At 42.5% G+C, this 21,217-nt stretch overlaps 1 protein-coding gene across 1 annotated transcript in view; it reads left to right on the top strand.

Annotated features, from left to right (window-relative positions):
- Positions 1 to 21,217, top strand: part of MOCOS (molybdenum cofactor sulfurase) — a 510,054-nt gene that overhangs the window by 98,753 nt on the left and 390,084 nt on the right. The window contains exon 3 of the mRNA XM_075585954.1: positions 8,086 to 8,152. Coding sequence (XP_075442069.1) covers positions 8,086 to 8,152 — 67 coding nt within the window. The remainder of the gene's footprint in view (positions 1 to 8,085; positions 8,153 to 21,217) is intronic.

Genomic DNA, 21,217 nt, shown 5'->3' with positions numbered 1-21,217 from the left:
CCTTGGCTGACACCTGAGCTGAAATTTGGAGACAGAGCAGAGATTCCTTAGTCCACAATGGGGCTGAACCAAGGAAGGACAGATGTCTTGAGTGACAAGCTGACCACAAGACAAAGGGGACAAGATTCTAAACTTGGAGCCTGACATTTTCTGTGCACACAAGGGTGCAGTTCCAGGAGAGCAGAGAAACTTCCCCTACAGCAGCCCAGCTAACAGATAAGACTTTTTCGTATACGACTATTATCTATGTCTGTGTATTGATAAATGTCTCCATGATTTTGGGCTGAATAGCTTAGCTAACCAACCTAGTCAGAGAGGGCTGAGCTACATGTATAGATAGTCTCCAAAGCAGAGATAGGGGTTTTTGGTTGGCTCACTATTTCGCTTATGTTGATTTTTTTTTTGCTGTTTAAAGCGACAGGCACAATAAAGCCTTGTTAGAATTTCACCTTACAACAGTCTCCATTGTGTACCTCTGCACATGTCCTCCTTCACCTTCCTAACATTTGACTGGAGAAAAATGACACATTGCTTCAAATATTCATAGTTCTCTCTTTGTCGCCTCATTCTCCATATGGATTGGAGAAGACAATTGGCACTTTAGCTTGCTGTAGGCAATCTGTATGGTGAGTGCTGCAGTGTTTGTGCAGATACCTTTTTCTCCCCAACCTTGCTTGTACAAGAGTTTTGTAGTATTTCTGAATTACTCTGCTGCTTCTCTCCATCTTCAACAAGTTTAGCTCTTGCTTCAGTTTCTGGACCTGCTCGTGCTCCCTCTCATACTGAGTCACCTTGCCTCTAAGCTTGGCCTCCAGCGATGCACTTGTGATGCTCAGGTAGCCTTCAGCTCCTCATGCTGCTCTGCAAGGACATACTTGGTTCTTAGACGTTCCTACAGCACTTGTACTTCTTTAGCAGCCTGCAGATTTTCTTCCTGCAGAGATCGCTGCTTCTCTTCGGCATTCTGCAGGTGTGTACGCAGACCTTGCAGTTTGCTCTACAGTACATTCTCTGATTGTGTGCGTTGCTCCAATTCTTTTAACTTTTCATCTTTTAGCCTTGTATTTTTTCTTTTTACAGTCTTTATAATATTCAGGGCTTCCTTGGAGACCTCCTTCCATTTACGCAGTTCTGAGTTGAGACTCGCGGTTTCCTGGCATGAGACTTCTATCACTAGGTTGATGGTGTGAAGCTCATTTGAGAGACTTTAAGACCCATATTAAGACAGTAGACAACTGTATGAGAGATGTCCAGCTCCTCGGCGAGACTGTGAAGTTCCTTTTTAGAGACTTCCAGTTCTCTGCGGCAACTGCTGATCTCTTGGTCTGAGGTATCCAGTGCTACAGTATGTGGAGATTATGAAACTCATTCTGCAATATGTTCACCTCTGTTGACCTCCTGGAGTGAGGCATTCAGTTCTGTCTCTGATACCTACGTTTGGAGTTGAGAATAAAGTCATTACTAAAAGCAATTCCGATTTTATTTCAATTAATAACCCTACCATCGTATCTTTCTATCAACTGAACCAAAAGTTCATAAAGGTAAAAATCTGCCGCCTGGTAGACCAATTGTCTCAGGCATTGACAATCTCACTTCACACGCCAGTATCTATCTTGATTGTTTTCTTCGCCCTTTTCCATCTCACGTGAAAGATACAGTACTAAGGCAGCTCTGCTAAGACTAGAAGGGATCACTATAGACACCAATACCATCTTGGTAGGGATTGATGTCGAAAGTTTATACACTAGTATACCTCATGATGTTGGATTGAAGGCAGTCGTTTATTTTCCTCAAGCACGAAACTCGCATTCCATATTCATAATGAATTTATACTTAAACTCTTGGATTTTGTTCTCACTAAAACCTTTTTTTCCCTGCGACAATATAGTCTATCATCAAATCCAAGGCACAGCCATGGGCACCATGTGCGCTCCCACCTATGCCAATTTAAATCTTGACTGGTGGGAGGAGACGTGGTGTTCATGGAGGATAACACCCTCTATACTGACCATATAGACCTTTGGACTAGATACATCGATGATGTGTTGTTGCTCTGGACAGGTGCAGAAGAGTTTCTTAGGAGATTTATCAATAAACTCAACAGCAATAATCATAATTTAAAACTTACCTTTGAGGTCCAACGCGAATAAATACATTTTATTGATTTAACCATCACCAAACAAGATGATGGCAAGCTGGCTACTACAATATATCGCAAACCCACCTCCACTAATAGTCTGCTCATGGCAGACAGCCATCATCCCACTTATATGATTAACAGCATTACTACTGGGCAATTTCTGTGCCTTTGGCAGAATTGTTCTGACATAACAGAACTTAAGACACAGGCCAAAGATATGATACAATGCTTTATTGAAAGGGGTTATAGAAAAAAATCCTTAAAAGAGCCTATCATCGAGCCTTGCATACCCCATGACCCTGACTCCTGACTGATAGCTTACAGACTAACATTACCGGTACTGAGGCTATTCGCTTTGTTGGTACATACAGTAACCAGTGGGGCTCGTTACTCCATATTGTATGTCTTTATTTATATAGCGCCAAAAGTGAACTCATTGCTTCACAAAGAAAACAGTACAGGGAATTATAACAATACAATAAGTGCAGCAAAATTAGACAATAGGAAAGGAAATCCCTGCCCTGAAGAGCTTACAATCTAAGAGGTTTGATGGGAAATTTAGAGACTGCAGGTGAGGGAATAAGTGCTGTAGATGGCAGTGCTTGGCCACAATGGGTGGTACGAGTGACTGAGTGTGGGAGAATAGCCACGAGTACAGGCTATTGGGATGCTTTATTTGTGGGGTCAGTTTTAAGGTTAGTCAATATTAAAATGAGAGGGTTAACACAATTTACAGGGGAAGAGAAGGCAAGGAGGCATGGGTGAAATCAGGTGTGTATGTCTGGGTTTAGGCTTAGGGGAGGTCCCCAGCATCAGGGATCAGTAGATAGGGGTTTGAATAGAGGATTTGTGTAGTTTTTTTTTTTTATTGAGGGGTAAAGAAGTTGATGAAGAAAGGTGTATAAATAATTGTGCAGTGGGGAGTGGGGAAGTTGGAGAGAACAGAGACATTCACAAAGGAGTGAGGAAACAGTAAACAGAAAAAGCAATAGGGAGGGCATAGTGAGATGCAGGAGGAGAGGCGTCCCAGGTACTGGAGCATAGAAAGAGTACAAAGAATCATAGCTTTTTCCTCCCTGTCCGCAGTTTTCACGCCGTGATTGGCTGTGAGTTGACCACCCCCCCGTACCTATCGTTACTTCAGGTAACACAAATGCATTAAAATGCAATATACAAACTATTTGATTTGAGTTTAAATACATATATATAAAGTGCATACTTCATAAGTACGGATGGCCTAGTACTATTCATTAACAAAGTTCTACTGACATGTTCAGAACAAAGTACTTACGCTATGGCACCGATGGGGTTAATAAGGAACTCCAATTTGGACATGAAAAGGTGTGTATAAGGAGACCAGGGAGAGCACACGCCCCCTTGCCATCAGCCTTGAGAAAGCGTGCATACGCGAAACGGTTGTCGGCGGAGGCGTGGCTCTTGTCACGGCGAGCTCAGCATATACCTCAGCTCTAAATATATAATTATATGAGTTAATGTTGCGATTGTGGCTAGTGGTTCCGAACACCACATAGACTTATACCCAATCTAGTGAGAGGAGCTTGACCTAGCAGGCCAACTTACAGAGCCTGCAACTGATACACTGATCGGATGCATTTGTAACCACTGCCTGATCATACAAACGGTATGTGGTTCCTATGCAATACTGATCTCATATATCCTGATATTAATCAAGGATCTTTTTAAGTGTCTAGCCTACAATAACCAGGGGTACATTAGGCTGATCTGTTTAAGCATAGTCACCTCCAAATAGTGAAGACTTTACCACTAGATAGCACTTTTTTCTGCAGCAGACTGACAATTGATTTAACTAATTCAGCTGCATTAAGGAGGAGGGAATATATCTCTTCAACTTTGATAATAGCCCTCCTACATTACAATAAGGAGGGATTACTTAGTGCTAATATATTACCCCATATACAGTACATTGTATATGGGGATACAGGTCTGTGTGTCAAGCTTCTTAACTATACAGTTATTTAGCACATATCTCATCACATCCTGATTATAGCAGGCTTCTGACTGGGATATACGTTCATTTTTATTCTCATTTATGTACACCCCTTTATTTTAAGAGATATACCATTAAAATTATTTGTAATCCTTATCCCTTACCATTACTATTATTATTTACTTTAGAGTATAAAGTGCTACCAGCTGAGTCCTTTTTCTTTAGTGTATTCGTTATAACAATTCTCAGCACAGCACCAATACTCATTCACTCATTTAAACTGACTATTAGCTGAGCAGAGGTTTCTGTCCCCTTCCCCCTCCCCCCATCTGTATACCTAAGACGAATCCTATACACATTACACTATACCCTGTGAAGAAGTGTGCCACGACACGCAAAACGGTCATCGGGGGGAAGTGACGTCATTCCTCTGGCGGTCACGCGGGCGAGACGGAGCAGGCAGGGGAATGAGTTACTGAAACTCTGGCATGGGGAATGAGCACTGTGTTAAGGTCGTATGGTCCTTTTAAGGCAGGATCCAAGCCTTCCAGGTTGATCTCCCATGTCATTGTGCATTCATCCTATAATTATCATTGCACCTATTTCTGCCTTATACTTGCCAGTGTGTAGCCAATTGGGAGCATCAAAGTACCTATATTACACTTCGTACCACTGTTGATTCATGGTTGTACTACCTCTAATACCATTAGGATACACTGGCATTTGACCGGTGCATTGCCCCACTCACTGTATTGGGTTTATGTGGTGGGTACCCTCCTTTTTCCCCTATTTTTGATTGTCAGTACTTTCTAAGATATGTAACAACATTAGTTTTACAATCATATGCTTTACTGCCTAATAGGTTTTGTTTATTTCCTATGTGTGGGCATACATTTAACTCACTGTAGGGTTTGCCTACTTTTGACTCCCTTATCAATATTGTTGGTCACTGTACCCGTGACACCACACTGTTTGTATGTTGTGCATATACATACCTATTTACCTCTGTCCCGTCGCTGGGGATTTTAAACAACACTGTATATATTTTTATCACGGTTATTGTCGTATTTTACAGTTAATAAAGGTTTATTATTTTTTGTTCTGTGTATAGTGGTCTCGTAGGACCTGATGGTGGTCTATCCCCATTAGAGGGTTTTGGTATCAGTCACTGTACTGCTGCTTTATATTTGCTACATTTATTGACATACCGTGAGTGCATTAGGGGTTTTTGTGACGCCTTGTGGTCACTATCTCTAGTGTTTAATATGTATGTCTCTCCCCCTTTGCACCAGGTAACCTTTGGCCATTCATAGAGAGCGTTGTGTTAATATGTGTATTAGGCATTCAGTTCTATGCAGAGAGTGTGAACCTCATTCTGAGAGACTTCCAACTCTCTATGGCAATTGCGAATCTCTTGCTAAAATATTCTAATCTCTTTCAGTGCCTCCTAATATTTCTGTTTCAGATTAGCAATCATTCAGTCAGACTTCCTCTGCTTTTCATCCATGGCGGTAATAGTACTATTCGCAGTATCTAGATCAATCCTTAGATCCTCCAATTCGGTCTTGGCCTCAGAGTAAATTGCGAGCACAGTCTTCTGTAGCTCAGCGTTACCTTCCTTCTCCAGTTTTAATTGTTCATGGAGCAGGTCGCAGTTACGCAGCTTGCAGTGCATCTTCAGGGCTGATCGTCACTCACTGGTTCTGGCTACGCTTCCCTGGCATGGTTGGTTGAGGGTTTCTCACTGTTATCACCGGACAAACACTTCTTTGGGATACATGACTTCGGCTTTGGGCTATTCTGTCATCCGCGGGATGAATCCTCCATTTTTTTTCTTGGCTGCAGGTCCTGTCGCCCCCCCCCCACCCCCCTCACCCCCAACCAACCCTTTTCGTTGCTTGGTCTGTGGACGTATCTGTTCCTTCCATGGTGAGTGAAGTACCGCTTTTCTTTTTGTTTTTCCGCCTCTTTGTTTTGGACGACTCCCTCACATCAGGGATACTGCGATATGCTTCTTTATTTGCAACTTCAGCAGTTTTCCTGTAAACGCCATTCTTTTCTTGCAGTTGCCTTAGGTGGCGTAAATATTCAGAAATCTGCTGCTCCTGCTCTTGCTCCTGTCGATCACACTCGTCAGCATAGAGACTGGACTGTTCGGTGCGTACCGAGTTTAGGCACCTTCACCATCCACGGGGTGTTTTGTGGGTGTGACTCGGTTTGGGTTCCCCATAAGAGATATCCTCATCCTTATCCATATACTCATAGGATAGTGGGGTATGGTTTATTCCAGGAACGCCACATCTTGTCCTCCATGTTGGTGTTATCAGGTTTTATTTCTTCCTGACCTTGGGAGGTGTTATTGCAACTATTTTCACTGTATTCGCTAGAACCCCATCTGGAAGTTCTACAGGTGGGCAGACTTTTTTTATGAAAGGAAAGTGGTTTGTAAACAAATTTTGTTATACATTATACACCAAAAAAAAAATGTATGTTCAAAAATGTTTAGCATACAAATATAATAAAATGTTATCTTTACCAATTACGGATTTTTTTTTTAATGGTTTTATTGTTTGGCCTAAACTTTCTGACCAAATGCACAAGATACCAAATACACAGCATATCTGCTTTCACAATAATTATTCTGGGCATTAGGGAGAAGTAAAATCTACTTAATTTTCAAACTTACAAATTTTAATTTTGTAACATAAACAAAACAACCTTAATATCTTCTGCCAAAAAAATGCCATCACTCTTTTCCAGGAGATCCCTTAAAATTCTGCCTCTCCAGAACGACATTGAAGGTTACATGAAAAGTGTAGTTAATTTGGGGTCACATAAAAAGATACACCAGTGTTACTGTTAATATATTTATTCATCTGAAAGTGGCAGTGTTGCGGCCATTGTTAAATCATACTTGTCTCAATTTGGTTTACACATTAGGCAGTGGCGTAACTACATTTTTTGGGACACCCTACAAAAAAAGTCAATGGCCCCCTAAATAATAATTTAATAAATAGCTTCCTCCAGGATCTCTGTGTCAGCTGCCTTGCGAGCACCCCCCCCACTTCTCACACACTACTTTGCTCTCACATCCTCACACTCCCCCATGTACTGTATTTCTCTTGCCCCCTTATCTCATGCCCTTTTTTTACTCTTCCCCCTTCCAAACTGAATACACACAAACACAAAATTCCATACAAACAGTATTACACACACAGACACACAATTGCACACAGTGTCACACACATGCAATAACAGTGTCATATACCCACACACACACAATTGCACACACACACAATTCCACACACACAATTCCACACACACAATGTCACACACATACAGTCACACTTCCACCCACACATACATTCACAATTGCACACAGAATTACACACAAACAAATACACTCACACACTTCAACCCTGGAAGGGAGGGGGGGGGCGGGATAGCGCTGCTCTGAGTCTGTTTGAGTGCTGAGCCATGCGGGCGCCTAGAAACATAGAAGGATTTGTTTGAATGATGGTTCCGCCCCCGCATCAAGCAACAGAGAGGCAGCAGCCGGCCCGATCTCTGGCCTCCATCCGGCCCAATTTACAGCACCGGCCAGCAGGGCCCCCTGTGCTCTTGGGCCCCCCAGCACATTGCACAGTTTAGCAGCACAGTGTTTAAACCACTGACCCTGGAGGTAAATTCAATTGTCTCTGAAATTGCCGTTCGTGCTGTTTTTGGATGAAATTTCCCACTTACGTCAATGGGGATTTCTCATCCACAAACAGCACAAAAGGCAACGTCAGAGACAGTTGAATTTACCCCATAGTATTGAAAAGAACTGCAGCAACTGCTGTTAGATGTGAATTTTTAAAATGATATTGATTTAACTCATTCCATGCTATAGTGGTATACTACACTCTACACTATTAAAATGAAAACCTCATTATAATGTACAATGACTAATTCCTGTGTCTCACTTGTCATTTAGGCAACCCTCATAGCCAAAGCATAATCAGCAGGCTGACACATGATACAATTGAGCATGTGCGATACAGGTAAAGTAATATGATGTTTATTCCAGTACCAAGGGAAATTATTTCTCCCTTATTCAAGGTATTGAATGTTTTTCTGAACTAACAATGATGTCTGAAATAATGGTTACTTAGTCTACTTGAGGAACACTACTGTATATCCATAATAGGAAAAAAGAATGAAAGCATAAATATTTTTCTGCATTCTCAACTATCAAAAACAAATTATACCGATCTTGAAAATAGACACACAATCCCAACTACTAATGCATGGGTAAAAAGAGCAATGAGGGGGCAGTTACTGAGGTAAAATAGATATGATGGGCTGTTGCTGAGTCAAAAAAGATATTATGGGCAATTACTGAGGTAAAATATATATGAGGGGCAGTTACTGAGGCAAAGTAGATATTAATGGAAATGACTGGAAATAGATATGCGGGGCAGTTACTGAGGTACAATTGATTTATGTGGAAGTTAGTGAGATAAAACAGGTTTTAAGGGTAATTACTGAGGTAAAATATATATGATGAGCAGTTTATATATAACATATATATACATATATACACACACACACATACACACATATACACACACATATACATATATGTAATGGTGTTTCCCCCACCCTCTGGGAGATTCTGCCATTACTGGTCGCATGGTGCATGATACCTGCTGGTAACAGGAGGGCTGAGCTGTCCGCCGGTGGTAGTGGGGACACAGGATCAGGTTTCTGGGGTACATTACCCTCATGATTCTCCAGCAGTGCATCGCCTCCATCTGCTGTAGGCTCCAGATAGGTGGAGATGATCTCCTACAGTAGAACTATCACCTCTCCCACCAGTAAGATCACACACTAGGCGGAATAATAAGAACAGGAATCATTTATTCTCTTGGTCTGTAAAGTACAGGAACAAGGCAGATCTCTGCCCACAGCAGTCTCTGGGATGGTCAACTTGAGGATGGTCCCTGGACTACTACTACAGGTGAGGGCCCCTGCAGTTGTCCTAGCTCTTCCGTGGCCCTCTTAACAGGACCAGGGATATAGGTTATCACTCCCTCTCCCCCAAGGGGAAGAGGAACAGGGTAGGCCAAGCTCCAGGCAAGCCTGTATGATCCCTGCCTCTCTCAAGTGGAAGAGACACTACTACATTTGGGGCGGCACTGCCCTTAAGTACAGCTGGGAGGAGGGCACCAGGTATGTCCCATGATTGGACATGCTCAGGCCTGATGTCACCGCCTCCCACTGTCACTCAAGTGCAGCACCAGGGAGGGGGAAAAACCCATACTGACTACTGGCAGCCTGATTCTACTAGGGCTTACTGCCAAGAGTAGGGCAGGTTAGTAGCCAAAGGTGGCATGGTTACATCCTCCCTCTGGTGGAATACCAGTGACCCTGCTTGTGCCTTACATTTTCAGGTACCATCCTCTAGATGTGTATCCTGGAAAATAACAAGAAACAATGCACACAGAAATGATCACAGTTGATATCATGATAATACTCCTGGGAACACAGCACATAGAGCTTTATAGTGAACCAATTCACTGACTACTTATGCAGAACCCTGCACAGATAACATTCCAAGAGACACTGTTTTTAAGTACCGGTATATATATATATATATATTGTATATGATGCAATAAAAAATTTTGAGAGCAATTTCTAAAAATAAATAATGCTTTCCATACGATTAGTAGAAATTATAAGTGTGTTAGTGATAAAGATTCTTTCACAATCAAAATGAATTTGCGAAAGCATCAATTGACATTAATGTATGCAGTGACCAATTTATATTAAGAATTTGCACATAAAATGACATTGTGAGGAGAGATGTGCGAAAAGTATTCAAAATGCAGTTATTTGCCAATTTAAATTCCTGGTGAAAGCCATTTTTCAGTGTGTGTGTGGGAGTTAGCATGTTAAATTAATTATTAACACGCATCGACTTAATGTTCGGCGAATCACTTGCGAGCTCTGACGGCAAACTGATGATGGAAATGTGTGACTACAAAAGGACAAATGTTGCATGGGTCACCACCTCATGCAAACATTTTGCACATCTCTAATTGCGAGAACATACACATTACTAGTGTTTGCATAATTGTTTTACCTTTGTAAATCTGCTACCGTACATGAGCAGTAGTAGATTTCCTATGCTCGTGTGGTTAGATGCTTTTCTTTTTTCAATCTATTGATAGATTAAACGAAAAAGATACATACTTTTGTTTGTTTTCCATTTGCTAATAAACAAAAACTATAATGATGAAAATTACGTGGATGTATTTGAAATGTGTACGCTTTTTATGTTTCAAATATTCATGAGTTGGGCAGGATGAGATCTGAAATACTCATGAAAATGCAATGAACTGTTTGTTGTAGAGATGGGGGTGGGAGAGGGAGAGCGGCAGGGGAGGTGGAGGGAGAATAGTTAGAATTTCATGTGCTACATACTGTACTATATATCCCCTAAAATGCACCTTCAAAACAACATATAGAGAAACACCTGAGCACCAAAAATGGGCATATCTGAGATACACGGGGAATATGCTAATTGGATGACTCCCCACTCCTCGTTTTGCCCGTGTCTAATTTGTAGTTTGGGTTCTATGGATACCTCTACCTTTGCAATGTACAGTAGCTATGCTGTAGTTGTTATTTGACCCATTTTGTTGGAGGTATTTCTCTGTAAATATATATATTAATACAAACTATCATAAATGATATCTTTAATATGACGTATATCTGATTGTACCAAGCAATAATTCTCAAATATGATTTTATTACAACAAAAGGTTGCTTATGTACATAACGTTCAGAAATAAGCATGATTGGAGCTGGTCTGTTGTCATGGATACCGAACACTGAATTAACCACCGCACATCCCATTCAACCACACTATATAGGGTTTTAATTTTTATGTCAGACATGTACATTAAATGTATAATAATTCCATAGGAATTATTGGAACCTATCTCTAATGCAATAACATAGTGCCTCACATATCCAATTTTTGTTAACTCTATTAACTGCTACTAAACTAAAATCCCTTCCATACAGATACTAATCCCTTTTGAAAAATTAATCCTCCTTCATAATTTCAGGAAGCAAGTGGCCTCTTGAGCTAAATGTCATTACCTGCTAAATAATGCAAAGATATTGATATGTTCATATGGTTACATCAGGGAAATGTTTGCATGATATCTTAACAAAAATACAATAGCAAGTAGTAGTTATTTTAATGGCTAAACATTCGGTGCATTATGCCATTTACTAATCAAACATACATACAAATGTACATTCCTTTGGTTATTAATGTGTGAGGTTAGAGCATGTGTAGACCACTTACAACACGTAAATGGTAGACCTGGTAAAAGTTAATGAGGTGTGACATAGTCCAAAGATGTTAGGCAGCTTTCTGCCCCGTTTTAGAGCAGAAAGTGCAGGAATAGTTAATGATCCGTTCCACAGCTTCCCATTAACTCAGGCAGCTGGATGGAAAATCCAGACCACAGATTACAATGGCTCTAGTTCTCCCTCACCTGCTCTTCTAATCACATGCACAGGTACTTAGAGCAGAGAGGTTTTGCATTTCACTCTCTCTCCTTGGAGCCTGGGGGCTGGGGGTGTCGCTGCTCCCCTGCATCCAGTATCGGGGTTGACGGCCCCTCCACGTATCACAGTACCAGAGGATTTGCCTGGACTCCACGAACAGATAAGACAAAACAAATGGTTACTGCTGTTGCTAAAAGACTGTACTGTATATTGTGACCCTAAATGAGAGAGCATTGTTTTAAGCTGGGGAACCAGTTTAGTTGGCCAGCAGCTGTTAGAGAGACTGATTCTGATGTGTAGTTAGATCCCTGAAAGGGATAGGATTTTGCTTATATGATTTTGGTTTTATTTCTTGAAATAACAGTGTGGGAAATATGGTAACACTGAAATATGTGAACTGCTGAATGAAAGTATCTGAGTACCTCTAACCTTCACATGTTAAAGCTGCAGTACCTTACTTGGATGAAAATAAAGCAGGCAGAAGCCTGAGTTAAGCAGCATAATACTTTGCATGATCCTGTTTGTTGTATAATTAACCCTAGAAGACTGTGTCGGGAAGAACCCAGACAGACGTCAGCACTACAAAAGAGGGGCGTTTGTCACATATGGTGGAGAATGCGGGCAGACACTAAAAAGTCTGTGGGTTTGCAAATAAATGCGGGTGTTTAAAATGGCCGCCGAGCTGAACTAAAGTACAGATGCTATGAGTGAAGTCTGTCCCACTGTGTATATCAGTTGTGCTTCTAGCATACACAGAGAATGTGCGAAGTGTGGATGCAATAGCACCCTGAACCCAAACAGAAAACCAAAATGTTTTGCTGAAAAAAAAAAAAAATTTGCATCTAGCAAGTGCTGTTTGTAAAGCTAATGCCTTTTGCTGAAGTGAGTGAATTTGCAGCTAGCAAGTGCTGTATGCAAGTTGCTGAAGTGAGTGAAATTGCAGCTAGCAAATTGTCCCTGCCGGGTTTCTAAAATGGCCGACGTGAAATGTTTGTTGTGTAATGTACGTAACCATACAAAACAGTGTCCCTTCAGGCCATACTATGATCACGACCCTGGAGGAGAGCCGTACCCGCAGATGAATTTAGTATGAGGGGCCTGTCGTGAAGTAGGTCACATGGAAGATGTGTGCCCCAAAATTTTCAAAGACAAACAGCTGCAAAAGCAAGCAACGCCCTGTGAGTGCAAGCAAGATGTGGAAGCTGATAACAGTGAGTGTGTGCCCAGTACCACTGATATCTCTGGAGCTAATAAAGCAAAAAGAAAGAAAACTGTTCCTCAAGTCACAGGGGAAGTGAACGAGCCACTTGAACCTGCACTGTCAGGACATGCGTCAGAAAGGCGCCGAGATGAGCAACAGCCCATAGGGCCTGGCGCAATCGTCCCAGGAATGACGACACGCCTAGAGATGACAAAGGCTACTGCTACCATCATAGGCAGAGAGCCAAGCGAATCAAAGAAAACAAGAACTGACTGGAAACTATGCTATGAGATGTCCCAGAAAGATGTGCAAAACTTCATCACAGAGTTAGGGGTTTCTCGGCAAGAGGCTAGCGCGCTTAAAGCAGTGCTGGAACTCTCACGCCATGAGGTCTACGCTCGCAGCACAGAGCTGTGTACATTGAAGGAAACCTATGAGAATACCCTGAGTAATTTAGAGACTGTAAAAAGAGAGAATGTAAGTCTGACACAGAAAAATTCAGACTTGACTGACCAGATCAGTGAAGGTGATGAGAAGCTTCACCAAGCAGAAAAAGTGGAGAAGCAATTGATCCAGGAAAAGTTAGAAATGCAGGAAGCACTGCAGAATACAGAATCAGCGGCGATCCAGGCGACACAAACTGCAGAGCTCCAAAAAATGGAGGCGCTGATGCAAACCCAGAGCAAGCACCAGATAGAGGTGAAGACCCTGAGGGAGGTCTGGCACGATCAGGTTGAAGAGCTGCAGAAGCAGATGGCTGAGCGCGAGATACAGTGCGCCAAGAGAGAGGAGATCTCCGTCCGTCAGGTGGTCTGCCTGACATTGCGCTATGAAAGCGAGATGGCCGATATCTACAAGCAGCTGGACCACACGGCAAATGAGGGGGCCCGGCTGCAGCTGGAGCTGGACAAGACCCAGAAGGAGCACCTGCAGCTGCAGGTCAAGAATAGAGAAAATGAAACAGAGTTAAACCTCGCTCTGAAACAGATGACGTACATGGGAGAAGCGGCTAAAGTGGTTCAGTCGGGCTATCAATCCTACCTCCTAACCAAGCAAGCTGTACGTTCCTATACGTGTATCTTCAATGCTGTTGCAATATTACGATTTGCTATAAAGATGAAGTTGGAGAAAGAGATTCCAAGGCTAAAAGAGACACGGTCACAAAAGGAGACCAGGGAACGTAAACTCAATGCCCTCACTGATGACAAAGAGGAAGGAGAAAGAATTGACTTTGACTGTGCTGCTGTTATTCCAGAAACAGATAGGCACCCTCCTGAGAATATTCTCCCTGATCTGGGATTCAAAAATCCAGATCCTCAATTTCATTTACGTTGTCCAGAAGATTATCAAACTAGTGGACACACCCAGGACACCACAGAAGATGTTTTAGCCAAGTGGGTGGCAGTTCCTGAAAACACAAACTTGTTGACAGATCCTGATGACGTGGTTAATATGGACTACGTTTGTACAGAGGCAACTAGGTCTCCAAAACCCAAAGGCCTGGTAATGGCCACAAAAGGGAAATCAAAGATTGAAAAGAAAAAACAACGAAGGTTAACACGGCGCCTGAATAGTTCCATATCTCACCAATCTGGACCACACTGTGGAGCCAAGGAGAATCCGGTCCAAGGGTCTCATCAGAAGCTAAAGAAACAGTCCAGTCATTTGCAGGTTGCAGCGGGCTATGAAATAAAGTCAAAGGACTGGAAGTCAAAAAAAAAAAAAAAAAATATGTTTGGGGGAACTGACCGATTTATTTTTTTTATTACACGTGTGGACTATGTCACGGACACTTAACTATGCAAATAAGCATTTTGTCAATATTACAATGTTATATTGGTTCTCTGTGTTGAAAATGTAGCTAAACTACAAATTAATATACAGGGTTGATGGCCCTTAAGATTACAAGGCTGTAGTATAAGGAAAAAAAAATATTGGTTGCTTACAATATGAAAAAAAAAAAAAAAAAAAAAAAAATGCCCTTTTCGGTTGGTAAATTTATAATGAGGTTCATATTCTAGAGTAGAAAAACCCAGGGAGGTAATAGAAATTGTCTGGTTTTGTGAATATATTTAGCAGATCCTGGGTTGTAAGAATGTGTGCTAGACATTTCTTTTTCAAAATAGTTCCCTAATAGAGAGGAAAAAAAAAATATGTTTGCCAAGTATAGTCTCTTATGACGAAACCTATTGTCCATAATTGCCGTGGAAAAAGTTCATATTCGTGTCATGTGAATGTTTAATATTGTACTGAGGAGTTAGCTCAAGTATTTCAGGTAGGACGCTCACCCCAGTGAGGTCCATGGCCGCTCACCCCAGTAGGTGTGAGCTGGGGAGGGGGATATGTGACATAGTCCAAAGATGTTAGGCAGCTTTCTGCCCCGTTTTAGAGCAGAAAGTGCAGGAATAGTTAATGATCCGTTCCACAGCTTCCCATTAACTCAGGCAGCTGGATGGAAAATCCAGACCACAGATTACAATGGCTCTAGTTCTCCCTCACCTGCTCTTCTAATCACATGCACAGGTACTTAGAGCAGAGAGGTTTTGCATTTCACTCTCTCTCCTTGGAGCCTGGGGGCTGGGGGTGTCGCTGCTCCCCTGCATCCAGTATCGGGGTTGACGGCCCCTCCACGTATCACAGTACCAGAGGATTTGCCTGGACTCCACGAACAGATAAGACAAAACAAATGGTTACTGCTGTTGCTAAAAGACTGTACTGTATCTTGTGACCCTAAATGAGAGAGCATTGTTTTAAGCTGGGGAACCAGTTTAGTTGGCCAGCAGCTGTTAGAGAGACTGATTCTGATGTGTAGTTAGATCCCTGAAAGGGATAGGATTTTGCTTATATGATTTTGGTTTTATTTCTTGAAATAACAGTGTGGGAAATATGGTAACACTGAAATATGTGAACTGCTGAATGAAAGTATCTGAGTACCTCTAACCTTCACATGTTAAAGCTGCAGTACCTTACTTGGATGAAAATAAAGCAGGCAGAAGCCTGAGTTAAGCAGCATAATACTTTGCATGATCCTGTTTGTTGTATAATTAACCCTAGAAGACTGTGTCGGGAAGAACCCAGACAGACGTCAGCACTACAAAAGAGGGGCGTTTGTCACAGAGGTTAGTTTAAATAATGTGTAATTGTAGAAGAAAAATCTTTAAGGCTTGGAAATGTAGGGATATTTTGCATCAAAGCATTGCGATCTAGTCTCAAATCTAATCTCTTCCTTGCTTACCTCTTTCCATCCATTCAAGGCTGCCTCGTTTCTAATCCACATGTCTCTACTGCTCTCTCATGTTAGAAATCTTCCTCCCTCACTGGCTGCTTTCTCCCCCTGGAACTTTATTGCACTCAGTATTTATCAATGACTTTCAATCTCAACCTCCAATTCTTGTTTTCTAAAATTGCATAATTCATTGTGCTGCGTGAAGTAGTTTATTTTACAGATAAGCCTTCACAAGAAAGGCATTGCAGTGGGATACACAAAATACACAATTCATAATAACAGAAAACTTTTAGAAAATGAAATTGTAAGGAATCGGGGAGCGCGTCCCCTGCGGCGTACTACCTCCTTAATTGATGTCTCGAGCAACTTCGCCGTCCCTACGGCGCGCGCTCCCACAGCAGCTTTTCTGACATCGCGGAGTCTGGCTCCGCCCCCGCTTCTGATGCGCATCAACGTCGCGTGGCGCACACATGTGATGTGTGTGCACCGCTCCCAAGCTGCGTGTCATTGCTCATTATCATGCCCACCTGTCTCCTGTGTCTGTCTCCCTATCAGTGCCACGCCACTCTCTCATTGGTCATGCTCCCTCATATATGCTCAGCTGTGCCACTTGCACTTTGGCTGAGCATAGTTCTAGTGAGCGCTTTTCTCCCACTTCCTGGTTCCTTGTCCTGCCTTGCATTGTCTCAGTTGCCTTGTTTCAGATTGATCTCCTGTGTACCGACCCAGCTATACTTTGGACTCCGCACTTCTGGCTTACCGACCCGGTTTACCTCTTACCTTCCGCATCTCTCCAATCCCGACCACAGCTAACTAACCTCTATGATCCTACTGGCTCCAACCCCTGACCACGGCTAAACGGACACTGACCATTCTACCGGCTCCTACCTCAGACCTCGGCAAGTACCTGACTATTCTACTCTCTCCAATCCTGACCCGGCTGCCGACCATCCGCACTCCAGGCGTGGCTGTGTGATGTGTTATACCCATTCCCAACCGGGATTCTGCCTTGTTAGTGGTGAGCACGTCTTTACAGAAATAGCAAAAAGTACATAATGGAATAATGGAAGCAATGCAGCAGATGGAGGGAAGTTACAGATTAAGTTTACCACATAATAGTTATTACGTATAACTATTAATTATTTTCTGTCGTTTCCTAATGTTTTAATAAGTTAGGGTTAGTGGACCTGCAATATAAGAGTTAGTTTAAAATAATCCTATTCATTTACATCATAAACTCTCCAGGGAAAGGATCTATTTTCCTATTGTCTGATATTGTTTGTTGCATTTATTGTATTATAATTCCCTGAATTGTATTCTCTCTTTTGTAAAGCACTGTGTATACTGTGGGTGCTATATAAATAGAGCTATACATACACCAAGGAGTTTATAAGCAGATGTGCATATGTTATCAGATTCTTGTTTCCCAGATATTTTATTTCTGAATTTGCTACAGAAAGGATATCAAATAAAAGCTGAGCCTACAGTAGAGTTTTAAATAAAAAAAATTGTGTCACATCTCTCTAGCATCTTAGAATAATTTCTTCCTCCTTCCTGGAAATGTCTCCGTTTATCGTTTCATCTATAGTGGTGTTGGTAACTACAGTACAGTAGAGATGGGAGAACTAGTCCAAATCTCCTTGCTAGGCTTTTTAGTCACAGGGGCCTATGCTATAAGCCTCGATAAGGCACTTATCGAGGCCTTTTCGCCAAAAAGGCCTACTGCTATTCAGTAAGCCTCGATGAGTGGCCGTTAAAAGTCTTTATCGGCATTTTAAAATAAAAATCACCAGTCGAGCCGCGATAAGCCGCTTATCGGCAGTTTCTCACATTCGTGCAATTCTAGTAGCCTTGAGTAGGTTAATTGAGGCTCTAGAATGGTGATTTCCTCTCAAAATCCTCCCGCTAGGAAAAGTTGGCGTGAAGGTGGTGAGAACCTGCCGATAAGGCAGCGAGAGAGGACTTAGAATTTTTTTTTATTTTTTTCTGCATCAGATTCATGCCGGGGGTCTCTGGAGCTGATGCACATTAATATCAGCACCGGAGACCCCCGGCATGAATCCCATGCAATAAAAATGCATTTACAGGCAACTTCATCACTGTAGCGGCTAACTGCAAAGGCAATGATGGGGTTAACTACCAGTGCCATCTTTATTGTGTGTATCGGGGGTGGGTGAAGGTGGCATTTGGCCCTTGGTGGGTGTTACGGCTTTGCGGGTGTAGTTAACCCCATCATTACCGCAGCTGTTAATACCGCTAGGTAATGAAGGGGTTAACCCCTCCCGCTACCCACACGGTAGGTATAAACACCCAGCAAGGGCCAAATGCCAACTTCACCCATCCTCGCTACCCACAATAAACATTCAAAAACACAACAACCTTACTACCTACCTCCTACTGTATATCCCCTACAACCCCCTCCCCCTACAACTGTGTGCTCATTTGCATGTCTTAGACTGGTCTGCAACCCTGCCTTTCACCATTACCGCCCAGAATACAGTGCTTCCACTGAAGCAAGGGATTCTGGGAAATGACATGCCAATGAGCACACAGTGCCACTTTTTGCTTCAAAACCATATCAGCCTCACACTGATGAGACCCCATAGGTCGAAACAGCTGTCTGTGGGTAGGTTTACTGGCTATGCATCTCAACCCAGGCTGTGCTCAAAGCTGGGCAATGCAGCACGCATAAGCTTATAGGGGACAATGTCATATAGTTTTGAAGCAAAAGTTGGCACTGTGTGCTCATTTGCATGTCATTTCCCAGAATCCCTTGCTGCTGTGAAAGCACTGTATGCTGGGTGATAATGATGAAAAGCAGGGTTGTAGACCTGTCTAAGACATAATGAGCACACAGTAATATTTCCATTTGCTATATGCTTTACTGTGGGGATCTTTTGTCACCTTTTTTACCCACCCGGTCGCGGGTTGGGGAAAGCGGGGAGCGCACCGAGGGCGGCGCGGTTCACGGATCCTTACAATAGGATACTGTTGTTGATTTTTGTGTGTTCCATTATCATTTCTTGCGCAATAAATTAGATATTGATGATTTCTGGCAATAACTACAGTAATTCCTGAGAATTACTGATTAACTACTATAAGAGAACAAGTTTATTTTGGAGCCACATACATGCGACCTTGGTATTAAACAGATAATTTTCTAGTTACTTGTAGAAGGACATTCTGTCAAGTGCTATTCCAGGGGTACGCAAGCTGGGGGGGGGGGCGGTGCTTACAGAGGTCCCACACGAGGCCTCTGTAAGTTCACTTACCTTGTCTCCGACGCCTTCGTGCGACGCATCGCCATGGCAATGCAACGTCACATGACCCTGCAACGTCATTTGATGCGGAGACAAGGTAGGGGGGGGGGCACGGACACGGGAAGAGAGCAGGCAGGGGTGAACAGGGGAAAATGTTTGTACACCCCAGTGCTATTCAATGAGCAAAAAGCCTAAGGACCATGCTGCAGTGGGAAAACACCTTATTTTAACTGTTATGGTTTAGTTAGAGATTAATTATCTACTGTGTCCACTTTATTGATGTTATTCCTATAATTGTATTATTAAAAGTTAAAATTCTACTACTTAATGCATCATTATTTGAAGAGCTAACTAGCGTACCTTACTAAATAATATATTTAAAAAGTAATATTCCATAATGTATGAACAGCAAGACAACACAGCAAGGAGCTTTTTTTTACACTTCCCTCACATTGCTTCATTCATTAATCAGAAATGCACCCTAATGTTTTTGATTGTTGTCTTTTTGGAAAGAGAGCTCTGGATAGTCCTAATATACAGTAGCTGCTATTATCCTAATACATTTACAAATACTCAATGGAAGTTGTGACAGTAGGGGCAGTGGGGCTCGCATTTGAAAGGTTAAGCCCAGCCATTGCCCTTATTCATCTAGATGGATACTGCACCGACACACTTTATTCGAGCAAATACCCGGTATGTACCTGGCAGATACCTGGAATGCGCCGCTCCTCACCTCTGACAAGCCCCGTTGCATTTGCCTTCCCAGCCTGGGTTCATGCCTGGCTGATGGGCGGCTGATCTGCTAAATGATAATGATTAGGATTTAATAGGCTGCAATGCTTCGCGTGTCTACCAGATGGCATAAATTCATGAATTGTAATGCAGTATATATATATGTACTGTGCAGTATTGCAGCAAACGGGAATAAAATGCTTCAATCCCTGCCGGAAAATAACTCAATGCACTCGGGCAGAAAACAGTCACAAACCTCAATACACCCGGGTATACCCGTATTCGTGGGACTAGCCGAGCTCGAATAAAGTGTGTCGCCAGTGTACATAGCATTTTCTCCGGTATATTCGTCTTATTCTGGTTAAAATTACTAACATTTACTGGGATAATGTGTATCTAACCTTTATTCTGTGTAAAAATGTGATGCCTATATTTCTCTGTTTCCTTTGTGTGCCAGGCTGAAGATTTCTATATTCAGCCTGCAAACAAAGCTATCCGGGATTGTGTTAAACAAGGGTGGGGGGGGGAGAGAAAGGTACAGTGCTTGGAAGCATTGTGAAAGCGGTGAGGAGACGGTATTCAGTGCTGGGGGATTTGGCTTGGAGTAGAGCTATTTTTAACCCCTGACACTGAGGAACCTACTGTATCTCTGTAGGAGATATCATCTGGCTGGGGGAACTGTGGCTGGGTATGAGCCACGTAGTTGCTATTCCCATTGGCCGGTTTGAAATCCCTGCTCGCCTTAAGTCCACTCATTTGGGCTGTCCTAGATGCACAGTCATCTCCGCCAGTCTGGATGTGTCCATCCCAGGTGAGCCCTCGCTTTGTGATTTTCCAGAGCGTAGCATCTGTGCTGTTATTGGTCGTAGACGCCCATCTTCCATGCTGTTCTATGTAGATGGGGACAGTATGTAAAGGGTAGCAGATCTGAGCTCCACAGTCCTCCCTGGAGTTAGCACAGACGTTAACTAAGTGGTGTGCTCCGAGGCTTTGCTAGAGACACCACAGAACTAGGCTGGTGCCGATCTAAGATTGAATCTCCAAGGTTGTGAAAGACCGAAAGCCCTGCAGATATGGAAGTACTCCTGCGTAAGCCTACTGAAGTGGTGCCCAGCACCTA

This window comes from Ascaphus truei, chromosome 2, assembly GCF_040206685.1.
Source record: "Ascaphus truei isolate aAscTru1 chromosome 2, aAscTru1.hap1, whole genome shotgun sequence".
Classification (NCBI taxonomy): domain Eukaryota; kingdom Metazoa; phylum Chordata; class Amphibia; order Anura; family Ascaphidae; genus Ascaphus; species Ascaphus truei.
Note: the sequence above shows the minus strand (reverse complement) of the source record. Positions and strands in the feature narration are given on the sequence as shown.